General features: G+C 38.7%; 1 protein-coding gene across 1 annotated transcript in view; it reads right to left on the bottom strand.

The window, feature by feature from the left end:
• CDC5L (cell division cycle 5 like) overlaps positions 1-22,605 on the bottom strand; it is a 48,220-nt gene that overhangs the window by 15,223 nt on the left and 10,392 nt on the right. Inside the window, exons 6-13 of the mRNA XM_070584751.1 lie at positions 21,234-21,452; positions 19,646-19,790; positions 18,033-18,221; positions 6,469-6,617; positions 4,665-4,827; positions 2,868-3,032; positions 1,250-1,330; positions 710-952 (exon numbers count right to left, since the gene is read on the bottom strand). Of these exons, the coding sequence (XP_070440852.1) occupies positions 710-952; positions 1,250-1,330; positions 2,868-3,032; positions 4,665-4,827; positions 6,469-6,617; positions 18,033-18,221; positions 19,646-19,790; positions 21,234-21,452 (1,354 nt within the window). The remainder of the gene's footprint in view (positions 1-709; positions 953-1,249; positions 1,331-2,867; positions 3,033-4,664; positions 4,828-6,468; positions 6,618-18,032; positions 18,222-19,645; positions 19,791-21,233; positions 21,453-22,605) is intronic.

The raw sequence follows: 22,605 nt of genomic DNA, 5'->3' as shown, positions 1-22,605 counted from the left end.
AAGAGCAGAAGGGAAAAGAGAAAAAAGAATTTTATTTGCTTTCTCCCAAGTGTGCATTAACCCATTCCAATCAATGGATCCATCATTGCCCTTCAGGACTAAAGACTAAAGAAAAAAGACTTTTAAGCTAATAACACTCTGTTTCCAACCACAAAACCAACTGTATTTTCTCACACCAACGTGCAGATTTCTATTCACAATCACAGCTGTTTGTTCCGTCAAAGCAGAAAGAACAAACTGCATATGAAGGAAAAGGTAGAACAGACTTTACATAAGAAACAGTTTCTTTATTTCCTTATCCAAAAGGATAGAGGGAAATCATATGAGGAGAATAAATTCAGTAAAACTATTTCCTTTCTTTAAACAGGTGAAAAGTTTAATCTATAAACATTTTTAATACACTCTTGTTTTTTCATATTAGTCTAAATACAAAAGTTAAACACAGAAAATGACAAGTGTAGCAACTGTCCATCAGGCACACATCTATGAAACAAAAATATCTTGCCACCCACATTAGTGTTTACCTGATAAAGCTCTATCACTGAACGTGGGCACGGAGGTGGAGTCCTAACACTTCATATAAACATTTATCTCCTAACTGTGTATTTCACTTACCTATGAATATCAATATGGGAAAATAAGCTAACACTTGCCTATGACACACGGAAATATTAAATCTCAAGACAGAAACATTCCCGCTCAATCATACCTTTTTCAGTTCTTCTTTGGAGAACTTTTCATAAGGGTTATGTTCCAGATAAGCAATGTGCTCCGAATTATTTGTACCAAATCCTACAGTTTTTCCTTTTTTATTTCCAGATGGTTCATAAGGGTGATGCAGAAGGTCATAATGAAGCATTGTAATCATTTCTTTTTTGATTAGTTCTTCACTTTTCTGTAAATCTGTTAGAGGTGGTTCTACATTTAAGGGTCTTAGAATAGTTTCATTTACCTAAAAGTTTAAAACAAAAACAATTACCAAACATATCACTGCAACATACTCATGTGATTACTCGTGCTAGGCATGAATTAAATAGCAGTTTTACACTTTCAAAATGAATTCTTTTTTTTCCTTCTAAATTCTCATTTGTACCAGTGAAATATTTAAAAGATTAGATCTGGGAATTGCTTTACTATATTCTAGAAAGTAGATGAAATTTTGTTTTACAGACAGTACGAATATTATAAAAAGTATCAATCGCAGAAAAAGAAACTTAAAACATCCTAAACCAGAAATTCTAACACTTACTTCTGATGGTCTTGGCAGATCTTTCTGGACAGCTTTGTGCATTCGTTTCATTTCCTTTACACGTTCTGCTTCTCGTATGGCCTAAAAAATTATTTTTATATCCATTACTGCAGCTATACAGTATTTGACACATTTCAATAAAGCTGAAAACACTTTAGTCTACAAGAACATCTATGTTCAGGAGCTAAAGCTGTAGAACTCTGTGTAAGGTTGCAGTAAGGCAATAGAAGGCAACAGAAACTCATCAGTGTATATTCATTCTCTCATTACAATACAAACTAAGAACTTTCAATGTCGACTAGCGCGTTCTCCAAATTTACATGGCTCCACCCATCAGATCATCATTCTCTTCCTGTCTCAATCAGAATCCTAAACCTAGAGGGAACGCTTAATTATTCCTCCTGCAATACCAACCTTACCACCCCAAAAGCTACTGATTTTTAATTTAAAAAGCCAGCCAATGAATGTGTTTCTTGATTCTTAAATTAAATTTCTTGAATAATGTGGGGTAACAGATTAGAATTTCACACCACTGCTGAGAGTAAGTGTAACTCAAAGTAGCTAAGAGAACACAAAAAGTATTATCCTATATTCCCCACCAAAAAGCACATTCACATGATTTCCCTCTAAAATATGATGGCCGTTGATGCCATTCTCACTACAATCCCATGAAATTATTCCATTTCTAAAATGATCCTGAAACAGACTGCAGCAAGAATTACTGAAAGGGGTCATACTATCTCAGTTCTCAGTTCAAGATTCACCACCTTCCAGCCATGAGACCTGGGAAAATTAACTTAATTCACCTAAGCCTGTTTCCTCATTTCTAAAATGAAGCTAATACCTATACTGTTTACATCACCCAGTTGTTATGTGCAAATGAGAAAGTAATTAACTATAAGATATATTAGTACAAGGTGTTACTGATACTATGACGAACTCTCTCTAAATCTACAAATATACATTTTTTATTACTTTACACTAAGCCAAAACCATTTACTCAACCAATCCAAGATGTATGTGTTTTCAAGACTCATCAATAACATCTTTTCCTGGCTAGGGTGAAACACAATGTCTAAAAGACTACTTATGTATACTTCAAAGAAGCTTAATAAATTTGACAGAGGGTATTTAAATTGCTTTATACATATAGATTTTAAGAATGCCTATCAAGGGCCGGCCCCATGGCATAGTGGTTAAGTCCAGCACACTCTGCTTCAGTGGCCCAGGTTCAAGGGTTTGGATCTCAGGCATGGACCTATACCACTCATCAAGCCATGTCGTGGCAGCGACCCACATACCAAATAGAGGAAGACTGGCATGGATGTTAGCTCAGGGTTAATCTTCCTCAAGCAAAAAAAGGACGATTGGCAATAAATGTCAGCTTGGAGTAAATCTTCCTCACCAAAAAAAAAAAAAAAGCTTATCAAGATATCCCGAATATATTTTTAAATACATGAGTATTTATTACAGCATAAGTAGTTTATTTTAGGGTAATTTTTTTAAATATCAAAAACTTCTAAGTAGTGATCTTGAGATATTTAACAGCCATTCTTCATTCTTTCAGCTGACTGACACATTTGGCAAACCCGCACTCCCTTTCTAGCACAATACCCACCTGCTTTCGTGCATCTACATCAGCAGCATCTTCAATGTAAGTATCATCTATTTCACGATCTTCCAGCTCCTTCTCAGCATTTTCTGGTAGAACAATTTCAAAGTCATTCTTAGGAGCAGGAAGGCCCAACAACCCTAAACGGAGGTGTTCACGAGACTCTCTTTCCTGTGGAAAAGAATTGGTCCTTCTCAATTCACACACACTAAGTTCAACCAATATTCTACAGGAGTTTCCAAAAAACACTTAGCCTAATTTTAATTCTAGAAAAATGATCTCTAACTTCAGAGCTGAGACAAGTTTTTTGTTTAATTTCTATCTCTATTTCTTCCCTACATTAAGACCAAACAAAAACTCTGTTTTGTGATCAATGAAGTTACTCTGGATATTCTAATAAACAGCTTTGGCATTACCTCTGAGGGGCAGAAAAAAGTTCTTCAGGATCCCCATTTAAGGAAAACATTTTTGACACTGACATTTAACAGCAAATGAAAAAAACAAGTTCAAAAGTCAATTTGTCCTTGGACTAACAAAACCTAAACTGTAAAGATGCCTGAATGTGTGTGTGTGTTTATTTTTAATGGAAATACTAGATGATAGGCAAGACAAAGAAAACAGTCCATAGTTCCCAAAGGAAACTGCCCAGTACCCGAAGTTTTCCCCAATACATCCTCAGCTCACCTTTCTAGTCTTATTCCCCACTGCTCCATTACATGTATGCCAGGGGTGAGGAGTTGCTACCTCCAAAACATGCCTCACACTCATTCACATTATGGCCTCCACCTGGGATAGCCTGACCCTCTTCTGAGCATATCTCCTCAATGAAGGCTTTCCCAGTATCCACCCAACAAATGGGATTTTCTTTCTTTGGCCACCCTAAGCATGTTGATTTTACTCACATGACTTATTTTGATCTTATCTTACAATTATTTTTGGACTTGGTCTAGTACTGCCAATTTCTCTAGAACATAAACTTCTTCAAGACAAAAGACATCTTTACTCAACTTTAGATCCCCTAAAGTGTCCAGATTCATGCTTTGCACACATTTGATCTTTTGTTTAATTCTTATGTAGCCATGCAGAGCTGGCATTAGTTGGTAGCAATTTGGGCATTAAAAAAACATTCTAAACTAATCAAATCTATATGTGAAGTTAGAATTAATTTGTAAACTGAAAACAGGCCAACATCATTGGAACTCATTAAAAAGAAACAAATCCCACAATGATTTCCTGTGGCATCAGATAATAAAGCCCAATAGTAACATAATAAAAGCAATAACATGGGCAGAAGCAAAACTCAACTTTTATAATTAGCTTTCTGCATCACCTTGCAAAACATACAAAAGAAAATTTTGTTAAGGTCAGCAATAAACATCAAATTAACTTGGCTTTGAGATCTAGACTGTCCTGAAAGTACAGAGCAAAGAGGAATCAAGGCTCAAAATCTAATTTATGAGGCATTCGAAACCCAAAATTTATTTCACAGAAATAGAAAAAAAAAATTCAAGAAAGTATTAATTAGTAAACGATAAAATTAAAATCCCAAGAGATACAAGGTGCATTACCATCAGCATAATCAATATTCACAAAAATATTAAAAATCAGAAAAAAGTAGGCTTATGAGACCAAAAGGTTCCCCTTCTCAAGTCCTGCAAATCATTTTCCTTTTCTGGTGTCCACAGGTATACAGATTCCCAAGGTATATATAATATGCACTGACAAGATGGAAGATCTTAATTCAGCACCCGTGAGGTACAAAACTTTTTTTTTTTTAAGTTTTAGAAGAGAAGTGACGTGTACCATCTGCTTCACATAAGAGGGATCACTGTAGTCTGCCATTCCATCCTCAGGATTAATGTTCAACTTGTCTCGAAGAGGAGTTCTACCCGGGGTGGAGTTAATAACTGGTTTGGGAGTCGTTCCACTCCGAGGAGTCAGCCCTTCGGATCCATGAGAAGGAGTCCTGGAAGACAGAAACTCCAACTAATAAAAGTGCCATTTTTATCTAGATTGTGCTTTCAAATGTTTTTCCCATAAATTATTTAACAAGGAATGCAGAAAATAAAGAAATAAAGACTCCAGAAATTCTGTTTCCCTACCTGGTTTTAATAAGGTTAAAATAAAGGTTTACCAGCTAGCTTAGTATTTACACACAGTATTTTCACTTTAATGACTTCAAATAAAGTTACTACATTTGACATTTTCTTGCCTTTCTAAATTAAGTCCACCAAACATCATTTCAACCTTTTTGTGACACACTAAGGAGGAAAAGAACACAGAGTGGGCAGAGAGGTGAGCCACCAAGCTCAAAGACCCAAAATAACTCTGAGTTCAGCATCTTCATCTTATCATTTGTTTCCTCCCTGCCTCTAGCTGTTGGCTATCATGTCATTATCACGTTATCATCAGTGTCCATATTCTAAGTAGTTTCTCTCTTTACATTCTGTTTGGAAACTAAACACTAGGCTTTTAGAATCACATCTAAATATGAATAGTTAGGAGTGAGGACTAAGAGACTCTCCCATGAATAAAGTCCATAGACTTTGCAACTTATATTTTAATTGTTCAAAGCCTTTGTTTGCTTACTTCCTGTATCTTGGCTGTGTTCAGACAGATGGTGCTGCCAGAGAGCTGTTCCAAAGAGGTGAGGTTTTGTCCTATAAGACACGGTCCCTGCCCACAAGGAGCTTACAGTCTAGTTGAGAGATAAGACACACACAGGAAAAAAGGGACTAGGCTTTCTTACAAGCCTTGCAAGAAGTGTGAAATGTAAGGATTTGGCTGCCAAGGCTTCTTGATCCTGCTGTCATGTACAGCTGTAACAGTCTGAGATGCTTCCTATACTACACAACCAGCAGGAGGACATATCCTAACGTTTAAAATTAAAAGTAAAGCCCAAATATTTCCAACCCTTAAAAACTCAAATTCAATTTTAATACAACTTGCCACTATAATGTTTGTATCTTAAAAATTCTTCTTCAAAAAGCAATAGCTTAAAACAAAAGAATTGTAAACAAATAATGAACTCTGAACTCTAGGTAACGATATGCAGAAGGAAGTGTTTACTGATGAAATGGACTGATACCTGCAACTTACTTTGAAACGCATTAAAAAATAAGATGGATTGACAGATAGATACACGATAAAGCAAACACAGTAATATGTTAACAACTGTAGAATTTAGGTGGTGGCTATACGGATGTTTGCTTTACCATTCTTTCAAACTCTCTGAATGTTAGAAATTTCCATAATAAAATGTTGGGGGAAAAGCAATAGTCACACATGCATAAAAAGGATTACAATTTTTATAAAATTCACCAAAGGATCAATAACAATGGATTGACCTGCTCTTTTAAATCAGATAAAAAGTATCCAGAAACAAGGTGATAAGCATCAGAAACTGAAAAAGGAAGAAAGCTCCATAGAGTATTTAACCATTTCCTGGACACTATTATGTTATTTACTACTACGAGTGAGGAGAAATCAAAAACGCAAGTTGATCACTTATTTCCATTCTCTGTCAACATTACTAAAGCAAGGATGTTGTCCAAATCCTCGGATTCAAGTTTTTCTAAAACAGAAAACATTTGTTTATTAATAATACCTGAATGGGGTAGAAAGAACTGTATTTGGAGTCTGTACAACCTGCCGCTGTGGAGTCACACCTGAGAAGTCACTCTCGTGCAGAGGGGTATTCAGTCCACCTTTTAATGGGGTGTCCACATTGGTCAGAGCCATGAGGTTCTGCGCTTCCTGATTAACAAGAAGGGAAAGAGGCGTGTTTTAATGGTTCAGACAGTACAGCAGAATCCTCTCTTCTGGTACTGCTGTACAAACCTTGAAGCAGGCAGAATTCTTAGACATTTTAACAATGAAAATCAAGAAAGAAAATGACTAGGCCATGGCCAAATTCAATATTTCCATTCCTTCTGTCAACCTAACAGCACGTCAGGAGTTTTAGAATACAGTTTTATATATCAGGAAATGCTTTTGTGCCCTCACATATGAAATTACCATTACCCAAAGGAAAGCTTCTCCCATAATAACTAAGAATTAACTAAGAATATATATATATAACTCAAAATGGATCAAAGACTTGAAGATAAGTCCTGAAACCATAAAACTCCCAGAAGATAATACAGGTAATACACTCTTTGACTTCGAACTTAAAAGGATCTTTTCGAATATCATGTCTTCTCAGACAAGGGAAACAAAAGAAAAAATAAACAGGTGGGACTTCATCTGACTAAAGAGCTTCTGCAAGGCACAAGAAACTGGGATCAAAACAAAGAGACAGGGGCCGGCCCTGTGGCCAAGTGGTTAAGTTTGCATGCCCTGCTTCGGCAGCCCAGGGTTTTGCCGGTTCGGATCCTGGGTGCAGACATGGCACTGCTCATCAAGCCACACTGAGGCGGCGTCCAACATAGTACAACCAGAAGGACCAACCACTAGAATATACAACTATGTACTGGGGGGCTTTGGGGAGAAGAAGAAAAAAAACAAAGAGACAACCCACTAATTGGGAGAAAATATTTGCACATTACATATATCTGACAAGGGGTTAATCTTCATAATGTATAAGGAACTCACACAACTGAACAATAAAGAAACAAACAGCCCGATCAAAAAACGGGCAGAGGATATGAGCAGACATTTTTTCAAAGAAGATATACAGATGGCCAATAAACACATGAAAAGATGTTCAACATCACCAATCATCAGGGAAATGCAATCAAAACTACACTAAGATACCACCTTACACCCGTTTATAATGGCTGTAATCACTAAGACTAAAAATAACAAATGCTGGAGAGGGTGTGGAAAAAAGGGAACCCTCATACACTGCTGGTGGGAATGCAAACTGGTTCAGCCACTATGAAAAACAGTAGGGAGATTCCTCAAAAAGCTAAAAATAGAAGTATCATATGACCCAGCTATCCCACTACTGGGTATCTACCCAAACAACTTGAAATCAACAATCCAAAGTAGCATATGCACCCCTATGTTCATTGCAGCACTATTCACAATAGCCAAGACATGGAAACAACCCAAGTGCCCATCGACTGATGATGGGATAAAGAAGACACACACACAATGGAATACTACTCAGCCATAAGAAAAGACAAAATCATCCCATTTGCAACAACATGGAAGGACCCAGAGGGAATTGTGCTAAGCAAAGTGAGCCAGACTGAGAAAGACAAACACCAGATGATTTCACTCATATGTGGAATACAAACAAGCACATGGACAAGGAGAACAGTTCAGTGGTTAGCAGGGGAAGGGGGATGTGAGGTGGGCACACGAGGTGAAGGGGAGCACTTATGTGGTGACAGTCAAGAAGTAACGTACAACTGAAATCTCACATTGATGTAAACTACTATGAACTCAGTAAAAAAAAAAAGAGAATATATATATTATATATATAGTAACTAAAAACTATAAATAACTAAGAACTCAAATTTCTCAATGTGAGCTTAGGCTAAACGTCACAACACCCATGCTTTGGTCTAGCTTTATCACTAATCTTTATCTAATCTTCATTAGCCTCTCGGAGACTCAGTTTCTTCCACTAGGAAGTTAAGACACTACCAACGGGCCTATCCACGTCCAAGAAAACTCATAACAGAAGGTTGCTTTCTGAACACTTGCCTGCCCTCTTCGGGAAGGACGGACTGTGCTCCCTTTAGTCCCTCCACTATAACCCTGCACTCATTACTATCACTGCACCTGCAATCCCTCAATCCCCAACTCACGGCCTTTGAAACACCATTATTTTCCAAAAATAGTCACAAACATATCTCTCATCTCAAATGCTCGTCTTATAATTCAACTGTGACATTCTTCCATCAAGGGATGGGGTATTTGTCCCCTTGTCTTGAATCTACATGGGCTTGTGACTTGCCTGTAACCAGCAGAATGCAGCACTGCTTGACCTTCAGGCAAGGTTAGAAAAAATGTAGCTTCCCACCACACTCAGTACAACACTCATGTTGGAACCCTGAGACATCACAGGAGAAGTTCAACTTCTGAAGCCACCACGCTGTGAGAAAGCCCAAGCCACGTGGAGAAGCCACATACAGATTACCCCACCTTCCCAGGTGGGGACTCAACCCACAGCCAGCATCAAACAGCAAACATGGAAAGATGATGACAGCAGCCTCTATCTGTCAAGTCACCCCCAAGTGCTGAGTGTTCCTAGCTGAGGCCCTAGATATCATGGGGCAGAGATAAGCCATTCCTTCAATGTCCTGTCTGAATTCCTGACCCACAGAAACCATGAGCACAATAACACGTTTGAAGCCACTCAGTTTTGGGACACAAGGAAGTTAACCAGAACAAGGTTTATTCCATTATTCTGTATGTCTTTATTTGTGGACAGAACCCTGAATTTCACATTATCAAAATCCTATGTGTGTTCTTTTTGCTATTCCAAATACAAAACCACTTTTTCCCATCTAGGTTCCCAAAAGGCTGCCCAGATTTACACACTCCAGGCAAGAGATGAGAAGCTACTTCTCTGGAGGATCTAACAAACCCAAGAGAAAAGATCTAGAAATACTGACATCAACAATTCCCCAATGAAACAGCCCAGGCAGTTCAGCCTACAGGAAAGTCTGGAGTCGAGGAGACTCACCACACCCAAGGAGCTTCTAGCCAGCTTTAGTTGCCCTACCCCAGCCCTAGATAGCCAAAAGTCAAAAGCAAAAGATCAAAAGATATTTGAGAAAACACCCAATACGAAAGAGAACAAAACAAGAGAAACTTGAAGACTACGCTGAAAGAAAACACATAAAAACAAAACCAAACCATCATAACAGCCTCAGAGAAAAAAGAGAAGATATTAATTAAGAATGAGATGTTAAAAAATTGAACACATTTAAAAAAGGGCTCTGAAAAACTAAAAATATGATACTAGAAATTTAAAAACTTAATAAAGATAAAATTCAGAAAATCTCCCAGCAATAAATCAAAAAGTAAATTAAGGCCAAAAAAACCAGAGAGGAATAACTAAGAAAATTCAAAGTTCATAAAGAAAACAGATCAATGAAAAGGAGAAAGTTTTTAAAAATTTCAAAATAACTTAGCAGAACTGAAGTCCATGAGTCTCCAGAATGAAAAGATTCACGAAGCACCTAGCACAGTGGTTGAAAACAGACCAACACCAAGAAACACACATGACAAAAAGAGAAGACTGTACAAGCTTCCAGAGAAAGAAAAAACCAGGTTTCCTATTAACAATATGAAGGGCACAGGTCTCAACAGCAACAGTGGAAGCCAGAAGACACTGGAGTGCTGCCTTCAAAACTGAACAAAGGAGAAGATCCAAGATGATGGCGTGAGTAGTCTTCTTTGTCTCTCCCCCTTCGAATCTACAACTAATTGGACATTCATCGCTTAACAAAGGATATCCATATAGCATCTCAGGATGCCGGAGAGACCCACACTGCTATACATCGGAAGGCGGATGGACTTCCCTCCAGGAGGAGGTCGAGATAAGTGAAAACTCTCCAACCCCGACCCCCGAACAGCCTAGTACCTGCAAGCAGCTTTCTTCCAGCGGACGCCCCCAGAACATCACCACACACCAAGGGCAGGAGGGAGTGCACACCAGAGGAGCGACGGTGGAAAAAGGTGACCAGAGCCCTACCTAAGCCTCCTGCAATTACACCTAAGCCCAGAGGGAAGCTCCAGAGTTACACACCTGAGGCGGCAGGGAAAACCCTACCCACCATTAGCGGACAGGCTCCGCCCAGTATCCACAATGCCAGGAGGCTCCCAGAGAGAATCCCAAACGGGGCGGCGGCCCGCCAGCTGCTGCCACTGGCCCCACTGACCGGGCTATCGCCCGGGAGGGGCTCAGGACTACCAGAGATCTCCTGGAGAAGACTGGGGCTGGATGGAGCTCCAACGGCCGGATCCGCGGCCCAGTGGGGGAACTCCAGAGTTCCGTCCGGGCAGCAGGCGAAGTCTCTACCTGCCATTAGTGGAGAGGCCCCACCCAGCATCCACAATGCCGGGAGGCTCCCAGAGAGAATCCCAAATGGGGTGGCACCCCGCCAGCTGCCACCACCAGCCCCACTGACCGGGCTTTCACCTGGGCGGGGCTCAGGGCTCCCGGAGATCTCCTGGGAGAGGACTGGGGCTGGGTGGAGCTCCAGTGGCCGGCTCCGCGGCCCAGGGGGAAACTCTACAGTCTCACAGCAGCCTCAGTGATAGCCTCTGCACAGCACTAGTAGAGAGCACCCACCCGGCAACCACAAGGCTGGAAGACCCTGGGACAAAGGTAGCATAGCTAGGTGAGCTAACCACAGACTGCAGAAGCTGCCCGTAGCTCTGCTGTGACCCATAGTGGACAAGTGAGATTTTGCGGGCGCCGACAGTGACAGAGCTGCAAATATAAGTGATCCTGACCCTGGCCGCTGGGAAAGCCCATAACACCGGTGCAGACCCTAAGGAGGGAGCATGTCTAGGTGGTCTGCAACAGTAGGCACCAGCAGCCTGAAGCCCCCTTGTGACGGCCCCCACAGCTGAAGAGGGACCCCACAGGACCACTGTGACCACGAGGAGGGGCCCAGGCCGTTAGCAACAGCTGATAGGGTTCCTGGTTGGAGCAGTATAAACAACTGTCCCCCCACCACACCAGTAGAAACAAGTGGAAGCAGTAACTAAACTCTATCTCTATGCGGAGGCACAAATCTACACCATCAAGCAGTATGAAAAAATATATTAAACCTCCAGAACAGAAGGAAAATGACAAATACACAGAAAAAAAATCCCAAAGACAATGAAACCTATCACCTAAATGATGATGACTTCAAAACAGCCATCATTAAAAAACTCAATGAGTTAAAAGAGAATTCAGATAGACAACTCAACGAGTTCAGGAGCTAGGTCACAGAAGACTTCGATACTATAAAGAAGAACCAAACAGAAATACTGGAAATGAAGAACACAATAGAGGAGATTAAGAAGAATCTAGACGCACTGAACAGTAGGGCCGATAATATGGAGGAAAGAATGAGCAATTTGGAAGATAGGAATATAGAAATGCTGCAGGCAGAGGAGGAGAGAGAACTAAGACTAAAAAGAAATGAAGAAACTCTCCGAGAATTATCTGACTCAATTAGGAGATGCAACATAAGGACTATAGGTATACCAGAGGAAGAAGCGAGGGAGAAGGGGGCAGAAAGCCTATTCAAAGAAATAATGGCTGAGAACTTCCCAAACCTGGGGAGAGAGATTGAACTTCATGTGACAGAAGCCAATAGATCTCCAAACTTTATCAATGTAAGAAGACCAACTCTGAGGCATATAGTAGTGAAGCTAGCAAAAGTCAATGACAAGGAGAGAATACTAAGGGCAGCCAGGCAGAAGAAATTAACCTACAAAGGAACCCCCATCAGGCTATCAGCAGATTCTCAGCAGAAACTTTACAGGCTAGAAGAGAGTGGAATGATATATTCAAAAATCTGAAGGACAAAAACCTGCAGCCGAGAATTCTCTACCCAGCAAAAATATCCTTCAAATACGATGGAGAAATAAAAACTTTCCCAGATAAACAAAAATTAAGGGAATTCATTGCCACAAAACCTCCTCTTCAAGAAATGCTCAGGAAAACCCTCATTCCTGAAAAATCAAAAAAAGGAAAGGGGTTACAAAACCAAGGGCAAAGGAGATAAGTAGAAGGACAACAACAGAGAGTAGCAGCTCTCCATCAGAACAGACTAAACCATGGGACGAGAAACAAAGGAAATTGAAGAGAACCGGAAAACAAGACATAACTTGGCAGCGGTAGGCCCCCACATTTCAATAATCACTCTAAATGAAAATGGACTGAACTCTCCAATCAAAAGACACAGAGTGGCAGGATGGATCAAAGAACAAGACCCAACAATATGCTGCCTCCAGGAAACACACCTCAGCCCCAAAGACAAACACAGACTCAGAGTGAAGGGATGGAAGACAATACTCCAAGCTTATAATGAACAAAAGAAAGCAGGTGTCGCTATACTAATATCAGACAAAGTAGACTTCAAAGCAAAACAGATAAAGAAAGACAAAGAGGAACAGTATATAATGATAAAAGGGACTCTCCACCAAGAAGACATAACACTTGTAAATATATATGCACCCAACACAGGAGCACCAAAATTTGTAAAGCAACTCTTAACAGAACTAAAAGAAGACATCAACAACAATACAATAATATTAGGGGACCTCAACACCCCATTAACACCAACAGATAGAACATCCAGACAGAAAATCAACAAGGAAATTATAGAATTAAATGAAAAGTTAGACCAGATGGACTTAATAGATATATATAGAACACTTCATCCAAAAACAGCAGGTTGCACATTCTTCTCAAGTGCGCATGGAACATTCTCAAGGATAGACCATATTTTGGGAAACAAAGCAAGCATCAATAAATACAAGAGAGTTGAAATAATATCAAGCATCTTTTCTGATCATAATGCTATGAAACTAGAAATCAACTACAAGAATAAAGCAGAGAAAGGTGGGAAAATGTGGAGACTAAGCAACACACTACTGAACAAACAATGGATTACTGAAGAAATTAAAGAATAAATCAAATATTATCTGGAGACAAATGAAAATGAGAACACATCATACCAAATCATTTGGGATGCAGCAAAGGCAGTCCTAAGAGGGAAATTCATTGCAATACAGTCTCACCTCACTAAACAAGAAAAAGCTCACATAAGCAACCTCAAACGACACCTAACAGAATTAGAAAAAGAAGAACAAACAAAGCCCAGACTCAGTAGAAGGAGGGAAATAATAAAAATAAGAGCAGAAACAAACGATATTGAAACAAAAAAGACAGTAGAAAGGATCAATGAAACAAAGAGTTGGTTCTTCGAAAAAATTAACAAAATCAACAAACCCTTAGCCAGACTCACCAAGAAAAGAAGAGAGAAATCTCAAATAAATAAAATTAGGAACAAGAGAGGAGAAATCACAACAGATACCAAAGAAATACAAGGGATCATAAGAGAATACTATGAAAAACTATATGCCAACAAAGTGAACAACCTAGAAGAAATGGACAAATTCCTAGACTCTTACAACCTTCCCAAACTGAACCAGGAAGAAATGGAGAATCTGAATAGGCCAATCACAAGTAAAGAAATAGAAACAGTAATCAAAAACCTCCCCAAAAATAAGAGTCCAGGACCAGACGGCTTCTCTGGAGAATTCTACCAAACATTCAAAGAAGATTTAATACCTATCCTTCTCAAACTATTCCAGAAAATTGAGGAAGATGGAGTACTCCCTAACACATTCTATGAAGCCAACATCACTCTGATCCCCAAACCTGACAAGGACAACACAAAGAAGGAGAACTACAGGCCGATATCACTGATGAACATAGATGCAAAAATCCTCAACAAAATTCTGGCAAACCGAATACAGGAATACATCAAAAAGATTATACACCATGATCAAGTGGGATTTATACCAGGGACACAGGGATGGCTCAACATCCGCAAGTCAATCAACATGATACACTACATTAACAAAATGAGAAACAAAAACCACATGATCATCTCAATAGATGCAGAGAAAGCATTCAACAAGATCCAACACCCATTTATGATAAAAACTCTCAATAAAATGGGTATAGAAGGAAAGTACCTCAACATAATAAAGGCCATATATGACAAACCCACAGCCAACATCATACTCAACGGACAAAAACTGAAAGCCATCCCTCTGAGGACAGGAACAAGACAAGGGTGCCCACTTTCAACACTCCTATTCAACATAGTACTGGAGGTGTTGGCCAGAGCAATTAGGCAGGAAAAAGAAATAAAAGGAATCCAAATAGGCAATGAAGAAGTAAAACTCTCGCTGTTTGCAGACAACATGATCTTATATATAGAAAACCCCAAAGAATCCTTAGGAAAACTATTAGAAACAATCAACAGCTACAGCAAAGTTGCAGGGTATAAAATGAACATACATAAATCAGTAGCATTTCTATACACTAACAATGAACTAACAGAAAAAGAACTCAAGAACTCAATCCCATTCACAATCGCAACAAAAAGAATAAAATACCTTGGGATAAATTTAACCAAGGAAGTGAAAGATTTATACAATGAAAACTACAAGACTTTCTTGAAAGAAACTGACGATGACATAAAGAGATGGAAAGACATTCCATGCACATGGATTGGAAGAATAAACATAGTTAAAATGTCCATACTACCTAAAGCAATCTACAGGTTCAACACTATCCCAATCAGAATCCCAAGGACATTCTTTACAGAAATTGAACAAAGAATCCTAAAATTCATATGGGGCAACAAAAGACCGCGAATTGCTAAAGCAATTCTGAGTAAGAAAAACAAAGCCGGAGGCATCACAATCCCCGATTTCAAAACATACTACAAAGCTACAGTGATCAAAACAGCATGGTACTGGTACAAAAACAGGGGCACAGATCAATGGAACAGAATTGAAAGCCTAGAGATAAAACCACACATCTATGGACAGCTAATCTTTGACAAAGGAGTTGAAGGCCTACAATGGAGAAAAGAAAGTCTCTTCAACAAATGGTGCTGGGAAAACTGGGCAGCCACATGTAAAAGAATGAAAATTGACCATTCTTTTTCACCATTCACAAAAATAAACTCAAAATGGATCAAAGACCTAAAGATTAGGCCTGAAACAATAAGTCTTCTAGAAGAGAATATAGGCAGTACACTCTTTGACATCAGTTTCAAAAGAATCTTTTTGGACACCATAACTCCTCAGATGAGGGAAACAATAGAAAGAATAAACAAATGGGACTTCATCAGACTAAAGAGTTTCTTCAAGGCAAGGGAAAACAGCATTGAAACAAAAAAACAGCCCACTAATTGGGAAAAAATATTTACAAGCTACTTATCCAACAAAGGATTAATCTCCATAATATACAAAGAACTCACACAGCTTAACAACAAAAAAACAAACAATCCGATCAAAAAATGGGCAGAGGACATGAACAGACATTTCTCCAAAGAAGATATAAGTATGGCCAATAGACACATGAAAGATGCTCATCATCACTAATCATCAGGGAAATGCAAATCAAAACTACACTAAGATACCACCTTACACCCATTAGATTGGCAAAAATATCCAAAACCAAGAGTGACAAATGTTGGAGAGGTTGTGGAGAAAAAAGAACCCTCATACACTGTTGGTGGGAATGCAAACTAGTGCCACTATGGAAAACAGTATGGAGATATCTCAAAAAGTTAAAAATAGAAATACCCTATGACCCAGCCATCCCACTCCTGGCTATCTATCCTAAGAACCTGAAATCAGCAATCCCAAGAGTCCCATGCACCCCTATGTTCATCGCAGCATTATTTACAATAGCCAAGACGTGGAACCAACCTAAATGCCCAGAAACTGATGACTGGATAAAGAAGATATGGTATATATACACAATGGAAATACTACTCAGCCATAAAAAAACGACCAAATTGTTCCATTCGCATCAACATGGATGGACCTTGAGGGTATTATGTTAAGCGAAATAAGCCAGACAGAGAAAGACGAACTCTATATGACTCCACTTATAGGTGGAAGTTAACATATAGACAAGGAGAACTGATCAGTGGTTACCACGGAAAAGGGGGAGTGGGGGGAGGGCACAAAGGGTGAAGTGGTGTACCCATAACATAATGTACAACTGAAATCTCACAAGGTTGTAATCTATCATAATCTTAACAAAAAATAATAATAAAAATTAAAAAAAAAACTGAACAAAAACAATTTCAACTTGGAATTCTATACCCAGTTATACTATTAATCAAATAAGAGGGTAGACAGTAATTTACAGATATACAATGTCTTAAAAATTCCATCTCCCATGAACCCTTCCTTAGAAAGCTACTGAAAGACCCGCTTCACTAACAAGGAAGTAAACAAAGAAAGAGGTGATCCAAGGGACTTTCCAGGGTGACAGTGAAGAGACACCAAAAGACGTAAACAACTACTTGCTGTAAACAAGTTTCTTGCTATAAACAAGATCTAAAGAGTAATCAGTCCAGACTAGAACATTCAGAAGTTCTGGGAAAGACTTCTTCAAAAAGATGAGAATACCTAAAATTTGACCAGATTTCAGGAGATTTACATAGTGAGTCTAAGTCTAGAGTTGAATTAGTGCTAAGTAATCAGAAAATTTAGCAACTGGATAAAACAAGTATTAACTCAAAGACAAACAAAATACTGTAGAATCAAGTAATTATAAGGTACTTTGTGGCTCAGCAATGAATACGGTTTACAGTCATAAAGTAAATCATGAATATGGAGCTAACCAAACTATAATGGAAGTTTGATATATATACTATAATGGAAGATGGGGAAATGGAAAGAGCATAATGCATGATAGAGGCAGAGTGTGTGAGAGAGCCAAATATTCAAATTCTAGGTGGAATAATGCCTACAACTGAAAAAAATCAACAAACATGCAACAAGTATCTTAGCAATAAGGATAAAAACAAAGAGCTGTAAGTGGTGCTTCTAGAGAGCAAGTGATGAGGGGCACGATTGTTTTTCTTACTAAACCTTACAGGATTATTTGACTCCTGAATCAAGACCTTAAAATTATATCCTAACTATCAGAGAAGAGGAAACGAGACGTGAGGCTGCTAAGGGACTCAACAGCATTTTCTTAGGTTTGGCTATCCTCCAGCATGCAGACACACTAGGAACAGAGTGTACCCCCCGAGTGTAAAGGAGAAGGTGGGAAGCAGGACTGATGACAGCCTATGCCGAGCTACGTACGGAAATGCAAGGAAGTTTTAAAAATTACTGACTACATGTCTGATTTCTGTCCAGGATTGCTAGGCAACGTGAAATTTTTAAACGCTATGCTTTACTGACAGGTACTAAAGACTAATGAAAGCAGAAGGGCTGGCTTCAAAAAAAACTATGAATTAATAAGTGTAGAAAAGAAACCACCTAATTACTGAATCTGCTGATTTAGCTTCCCTACTACAGAAATCTCTAGGACCTATGCGCTGGGGACTCAGTTTCAAACTGTCTACACTAAAAGAAACAAAACCAAACCACTTCGTGCTCTCTTTCGTAATACTTTTAAGGACAATAAAGTGAAAGGCTCATTCCACTATGACAGCTTACCTGCAGAATTCTGTCCTGGGAAGCTGGTGTTCGTGGCGTTCTAAGAGCAATGCTGTTGTTGGTGACGTTGTACTCAGACAAAAGAGTACTCGAAGCAGAGTTTGTTATGCCAGATTCCTCGGCAGTTTGACGTGCAATTTCACTTGCTTGGCCTACTTTTACAACTTCCTGAAGTTCTGCATCTGAAATCTAGAAAGACACAATTATCTCAGTAAGCAATATTTTAACCAGAGAACAACACAGCTTAAGACTTCCATATTCCAGAAAATGAACCACTGGAGCTGTATGATAAGTACAAAGGGGTTCATTGTACTACTCTCTTTACTTCTTGCAGGTTTGAAAATATCCACAATAAAGTTTTTAAAAGTCTTCCCTATATAATGTAAGGGGGAAATTCCACATATGATATAGTATCAAGCTGTGAAGTCTTGTATTCCTATACTGAAATTCTTTCAAATCAACCAATATATCAATATAGCAAGACATGAAATAACAGTGTTTGTACAAAACTACCTATCAATGAGGGGTAGAGGGGATGATTGAAAACCAATTAAAATATCACACAGAGAGGGTCTCCTAGGCCACAAGATTCTGAAGAAAACCAAAAGATGTTGTCTTAGTAATTTTACTAAAATAAATATCCTAAGGAGTACTAAGAAAAAAAATTACAGGCAAAATCTCAATTTAAGAAATATCACTACTGGGGGCCGGCCCCGTGGCCAAGTGGTTAAGTTCTCGCGCTCTGCTTCGGAGGCCCAGCGTTTCGCTGGTTGGAATCCTGGGTACAGACAAGGCATCGCTCATCAAGCCACGCTGAGGCAGCATCCCACATGCCACAACTAAAAGGACACACAACTAAAAATACACAACTATGTACTGGGGGGCTTTGGGAGAAAAAGGAAAAATAAAATCGTAAAAAAAAAAGAAATATCACTACTAGGAATGGCAGCATCTGACACAATCATTTTGTTTGTACCCAAGAGTTGACACAGCCAGTGTTCTCTACGGGGAAAGAAGCTCCTCTGGCCTAAGCCCATCCTTCTGCTCCATTAAACTGTCTAGTTCTACAGAGCGTACTACTCAAAACAAAGCAAGAGCTTATCGAAAATTCCATGTTTCTGACCAACTATAATTAAGTCAAAGGAGCAGAGCCTAAGATAAGCTGAATGAGGGAATGTTTCTCTCTCTCTTCTCTGCAACTCCCACGGTGATTCTCACAGCTATTGTCTCAAAGAGAAGGATGCCACAACAAAGAATCCCCTAAAAGAAAGCAGCCTGAAGTCCACAAGCCAAACAACACCTTTTTCCTGGTCACTACAAAAAAGTGGCCCCGAGCCCTAACCTGCCGACAAATTGCTAAGAGCTGACAATCACTCACTAAACCATCAATCAGCAGTTTAAGGCCTGATATAATAACTTACACAGAGAAGCTGTTGCTTATTTATCACACTACATCACATGACTTATTTTTATGTGGCTCATCTATTACGCTGTTACTTTCTTAAGGGCACCCAGCACCTAGCAAAAGCCTGGCACGCAGGCCTGCAAACACTGCCAAATAAATGATAAGCAGATGAGTTCACACAATGAAAAAACTGCTTTTATCTGATTACCTGAGGGGCAGGAAGTACTAGTTTGCTTCTCTTTTTAGTAAATTCAGAAACACCACTAGTTTGAAGAATAGCTGATGGTAAATCAGATTCTTTTTTCCTTTTCAAATGCTGCTTGTCTTTTTTTCTATCTCTTCCTTCTTTTTCACTGTCATGGGTCAAGTAGAGAAGACATTTTTAGCAGTTATATACAAGCAATGACATTAAAAGCCATATACATACTCATACACTTGAACAAAATAATCCCATTCCTAATAAAATTACTAACAAAAAGACAACAACTATATATATTAACTTATTCCCTATGCCATTACCTACCGACTATATTCAAGGGGAACGCAGACTCAGAACAGCAATAGAATTATTAAGAAAATAGGATATACTCAGCAATTGAAATACTAAGTGTTAAGATTATCTAACTATAAAGGGTATGATGATAAGCAAAATGTTACATATAATGTCAAATAAAAACAAAAAACTATTCCTATATCATGCTTATATTCATATAAAAATATGTACACACATAGGAACATGATGAAGACCAGTATACAAGAGGGAAAACAAATATACAAATACACAGTATACAAAATGGGAAACAAATACATGAAGGGGACAGAATTAAAACATTGCGAATTTTTTAATTTCCCTTGGAAGCTGTTATTCCACTATCTGTTATGTTTTTAATTCACAAATTTTTTTAAAAGGATACTTAAGTGCTGACAAATGACACTAAAAAGTTGTTAGGAAGTCTAAAGCCAAGCTCTAAGCTGTCTTTTAACGCTCCGGGAACACCTCCTCCCCCTCGCATGTCATCCTCTTCCCCCACCTAGCCGACTCCTTCCACAAGATTCGGCTTCATCTTCAATCTCTGTTTGCACAGGCTACCTAAAGCAAAGTCCTAATTTGAGAAATATATACAATGTAGTACATCCAAGAAAATCCTGTTCAGAGGCTGACATCTGTTGTTCAGTGACAATTCATGTCAACAGAAATGGAAGGTCAATCAGGGAGAAGAAAACTAAAAATCTGACAATCATAAATGGTTCTCCCCATAATATCCCAATATGAAAACTAAAGAAAGTCTAAAAATCCCTAAAATTAGGCAAAATCCTCTGTACCCTAACACAAACATTTTATAAATATACCTACTTATCCCCATTAAGTAAAAAAGATTTAAGAATGCATCAGTAATTTTTTTCTTTGAATTTCATTTTAAGAAAAACAAGATAAAATTTTCACCAGAAAAGACTAAACAAACCAAACCAGATTTTGACAAATTCCTTCAGGCCATTAGTAAAACAACTAATCTATTCACAAATGTACATAAATATTAAATTGTGACTCAAGTGAGTAGGCAGTTCACTAAGAACCAAGTGCCAACATTTCAAGAGATGCAAAGAGCATTCTGTGCTAACAACATGACAGCCAGGGTCACTAGTTTTCTCAGAAAGGTGAATCCATTAAATAAAAACAAGTGTCATGTAGGCCACATTGTGCTTCGTACAAATCTGGCTCGGACAAGGATAATACCTGGCCCTCCATAAAATTCCTACTATACTTTCCCATTTCCAAAATCAGAGAGGCAACTTACGATCTCAGCTCTCCATCAAGATCCTGTTGTCTTAGTTTTCTGAAATCTGCATCAAGAGCCTGGTAGTTTTCCTCAGAAGTATCATAGAAACCAAGAGCAGGCTTTTTTTCAAATGGGATTTCAGCATTATAATCAACTCCTCTCTTCTTTTTTCTCTTCTTCTGAATTTCTATGCCAGCTGCTCGCAGTTCCCGTCTCTTCTGGAGGGCAGCAAGACGCCTAAAGAAAAAGAACACAGGGTCACCTTGAAAATCACACACCATGGGGAAGGGATGGATCATCCAACTGAGTTAAGAAAACTATGTGGTTATTTGGGGAAGAAATATTTACTTAAATTCCCACTTCACACCATTCACTAAAATAAATTCTAGTTTTGATTTAAAGATACACACTCAATAAAGCAAAAAGAAAAACTAGAAGGAGCTCTAAGTAATTATGTATCTTATCTCTGGATGGGACCATACTTAATACAAACTAAAGGCAAAGGAAAAGATAAACAGCTTTGCATTTTTTTTTCAAGACTGGCACCTGAGCTAACATCTGTTGCCAATCTTTTTTTTTTTCTTCTTCTCCCCAAAGCCCCCCAGTACATAGTTGTATGTTCTAGTTGCAGGTCCCTCTGGTTGTGCTATGTAGGACGCTGCCTCAGCATGACTTGATGAGCGGTGCTAGGTCCACACCCAGGATCCAAACTGGCAAAACCCTAGGCTGCTGAAGTGGAGCACATGAACTTAACCACTCAGCCACAGGGCCAGCCCAACAGCTTTGAATTTTAAATTTTATATCTCTGTAGCACTATTTTTTAAAGAATCATAAGACAAAATTAAAAGGCAAGTAACAGAAAAAACAATTGAAATTAATATTAGGAACAGCTAGATAAAAAGAATCTATGCAAGTTTTTAAAAAATGAATCCCAAGGAAAAAAAGGAACAAAAGGAAAGAAACATCCACTAAGGAAAAAAAATGCAAAAAACTAAAATAACAAAAGGTGGACGTAATAACTAAAGAATCACAAATTAAATCAGGTACAATTCTGCATATCTAATTAACAGTGTTCAGTTTGTTTCAATGGCAAGGGTACAAAAAGTGGACAGTCTCCCACAACAGTAATGAGAAAGTAAACTACTACAGCTTTCCCCAAAGAGAATTTGAAAATATAATAAAGTTTTTCACATTTTTAACCCAGTGATTTCACTCCTCAGCCCTCAGCCTGAGAAAATAAAAAGGAACGTGAATAAGGCCTTAGCTACAAGACTGTTCACGGAGCACTGTCCTAAGAGCGGATAACTGAACACAACCTAACCATCCAAAAAGAAATCAGTTAAGAGAATTTACAACACAGCTACAAGGGAGGACGCTATACAGCCATCCA

The sequence above is a fragment of the Equus przewalskii genome, chromosome 19 (genome assembly GCF_037783145.1).
Source record: "Equus przewalskii isolate Varuska chromosome 19, EquPr2, whole genome shotgun sequence".
Classification (NCBI taxonomy): domain Eukaryota; kingdom Metazoa; phylum Chordata; class Mammalia; order Perissodactyla; family Equidae; genus Equus; species Equus przewalskii.
Note: the sequence above shows the minus strand (reverse complement) of the source record. Positions and strands in the feature narration are given on the sequence as shown.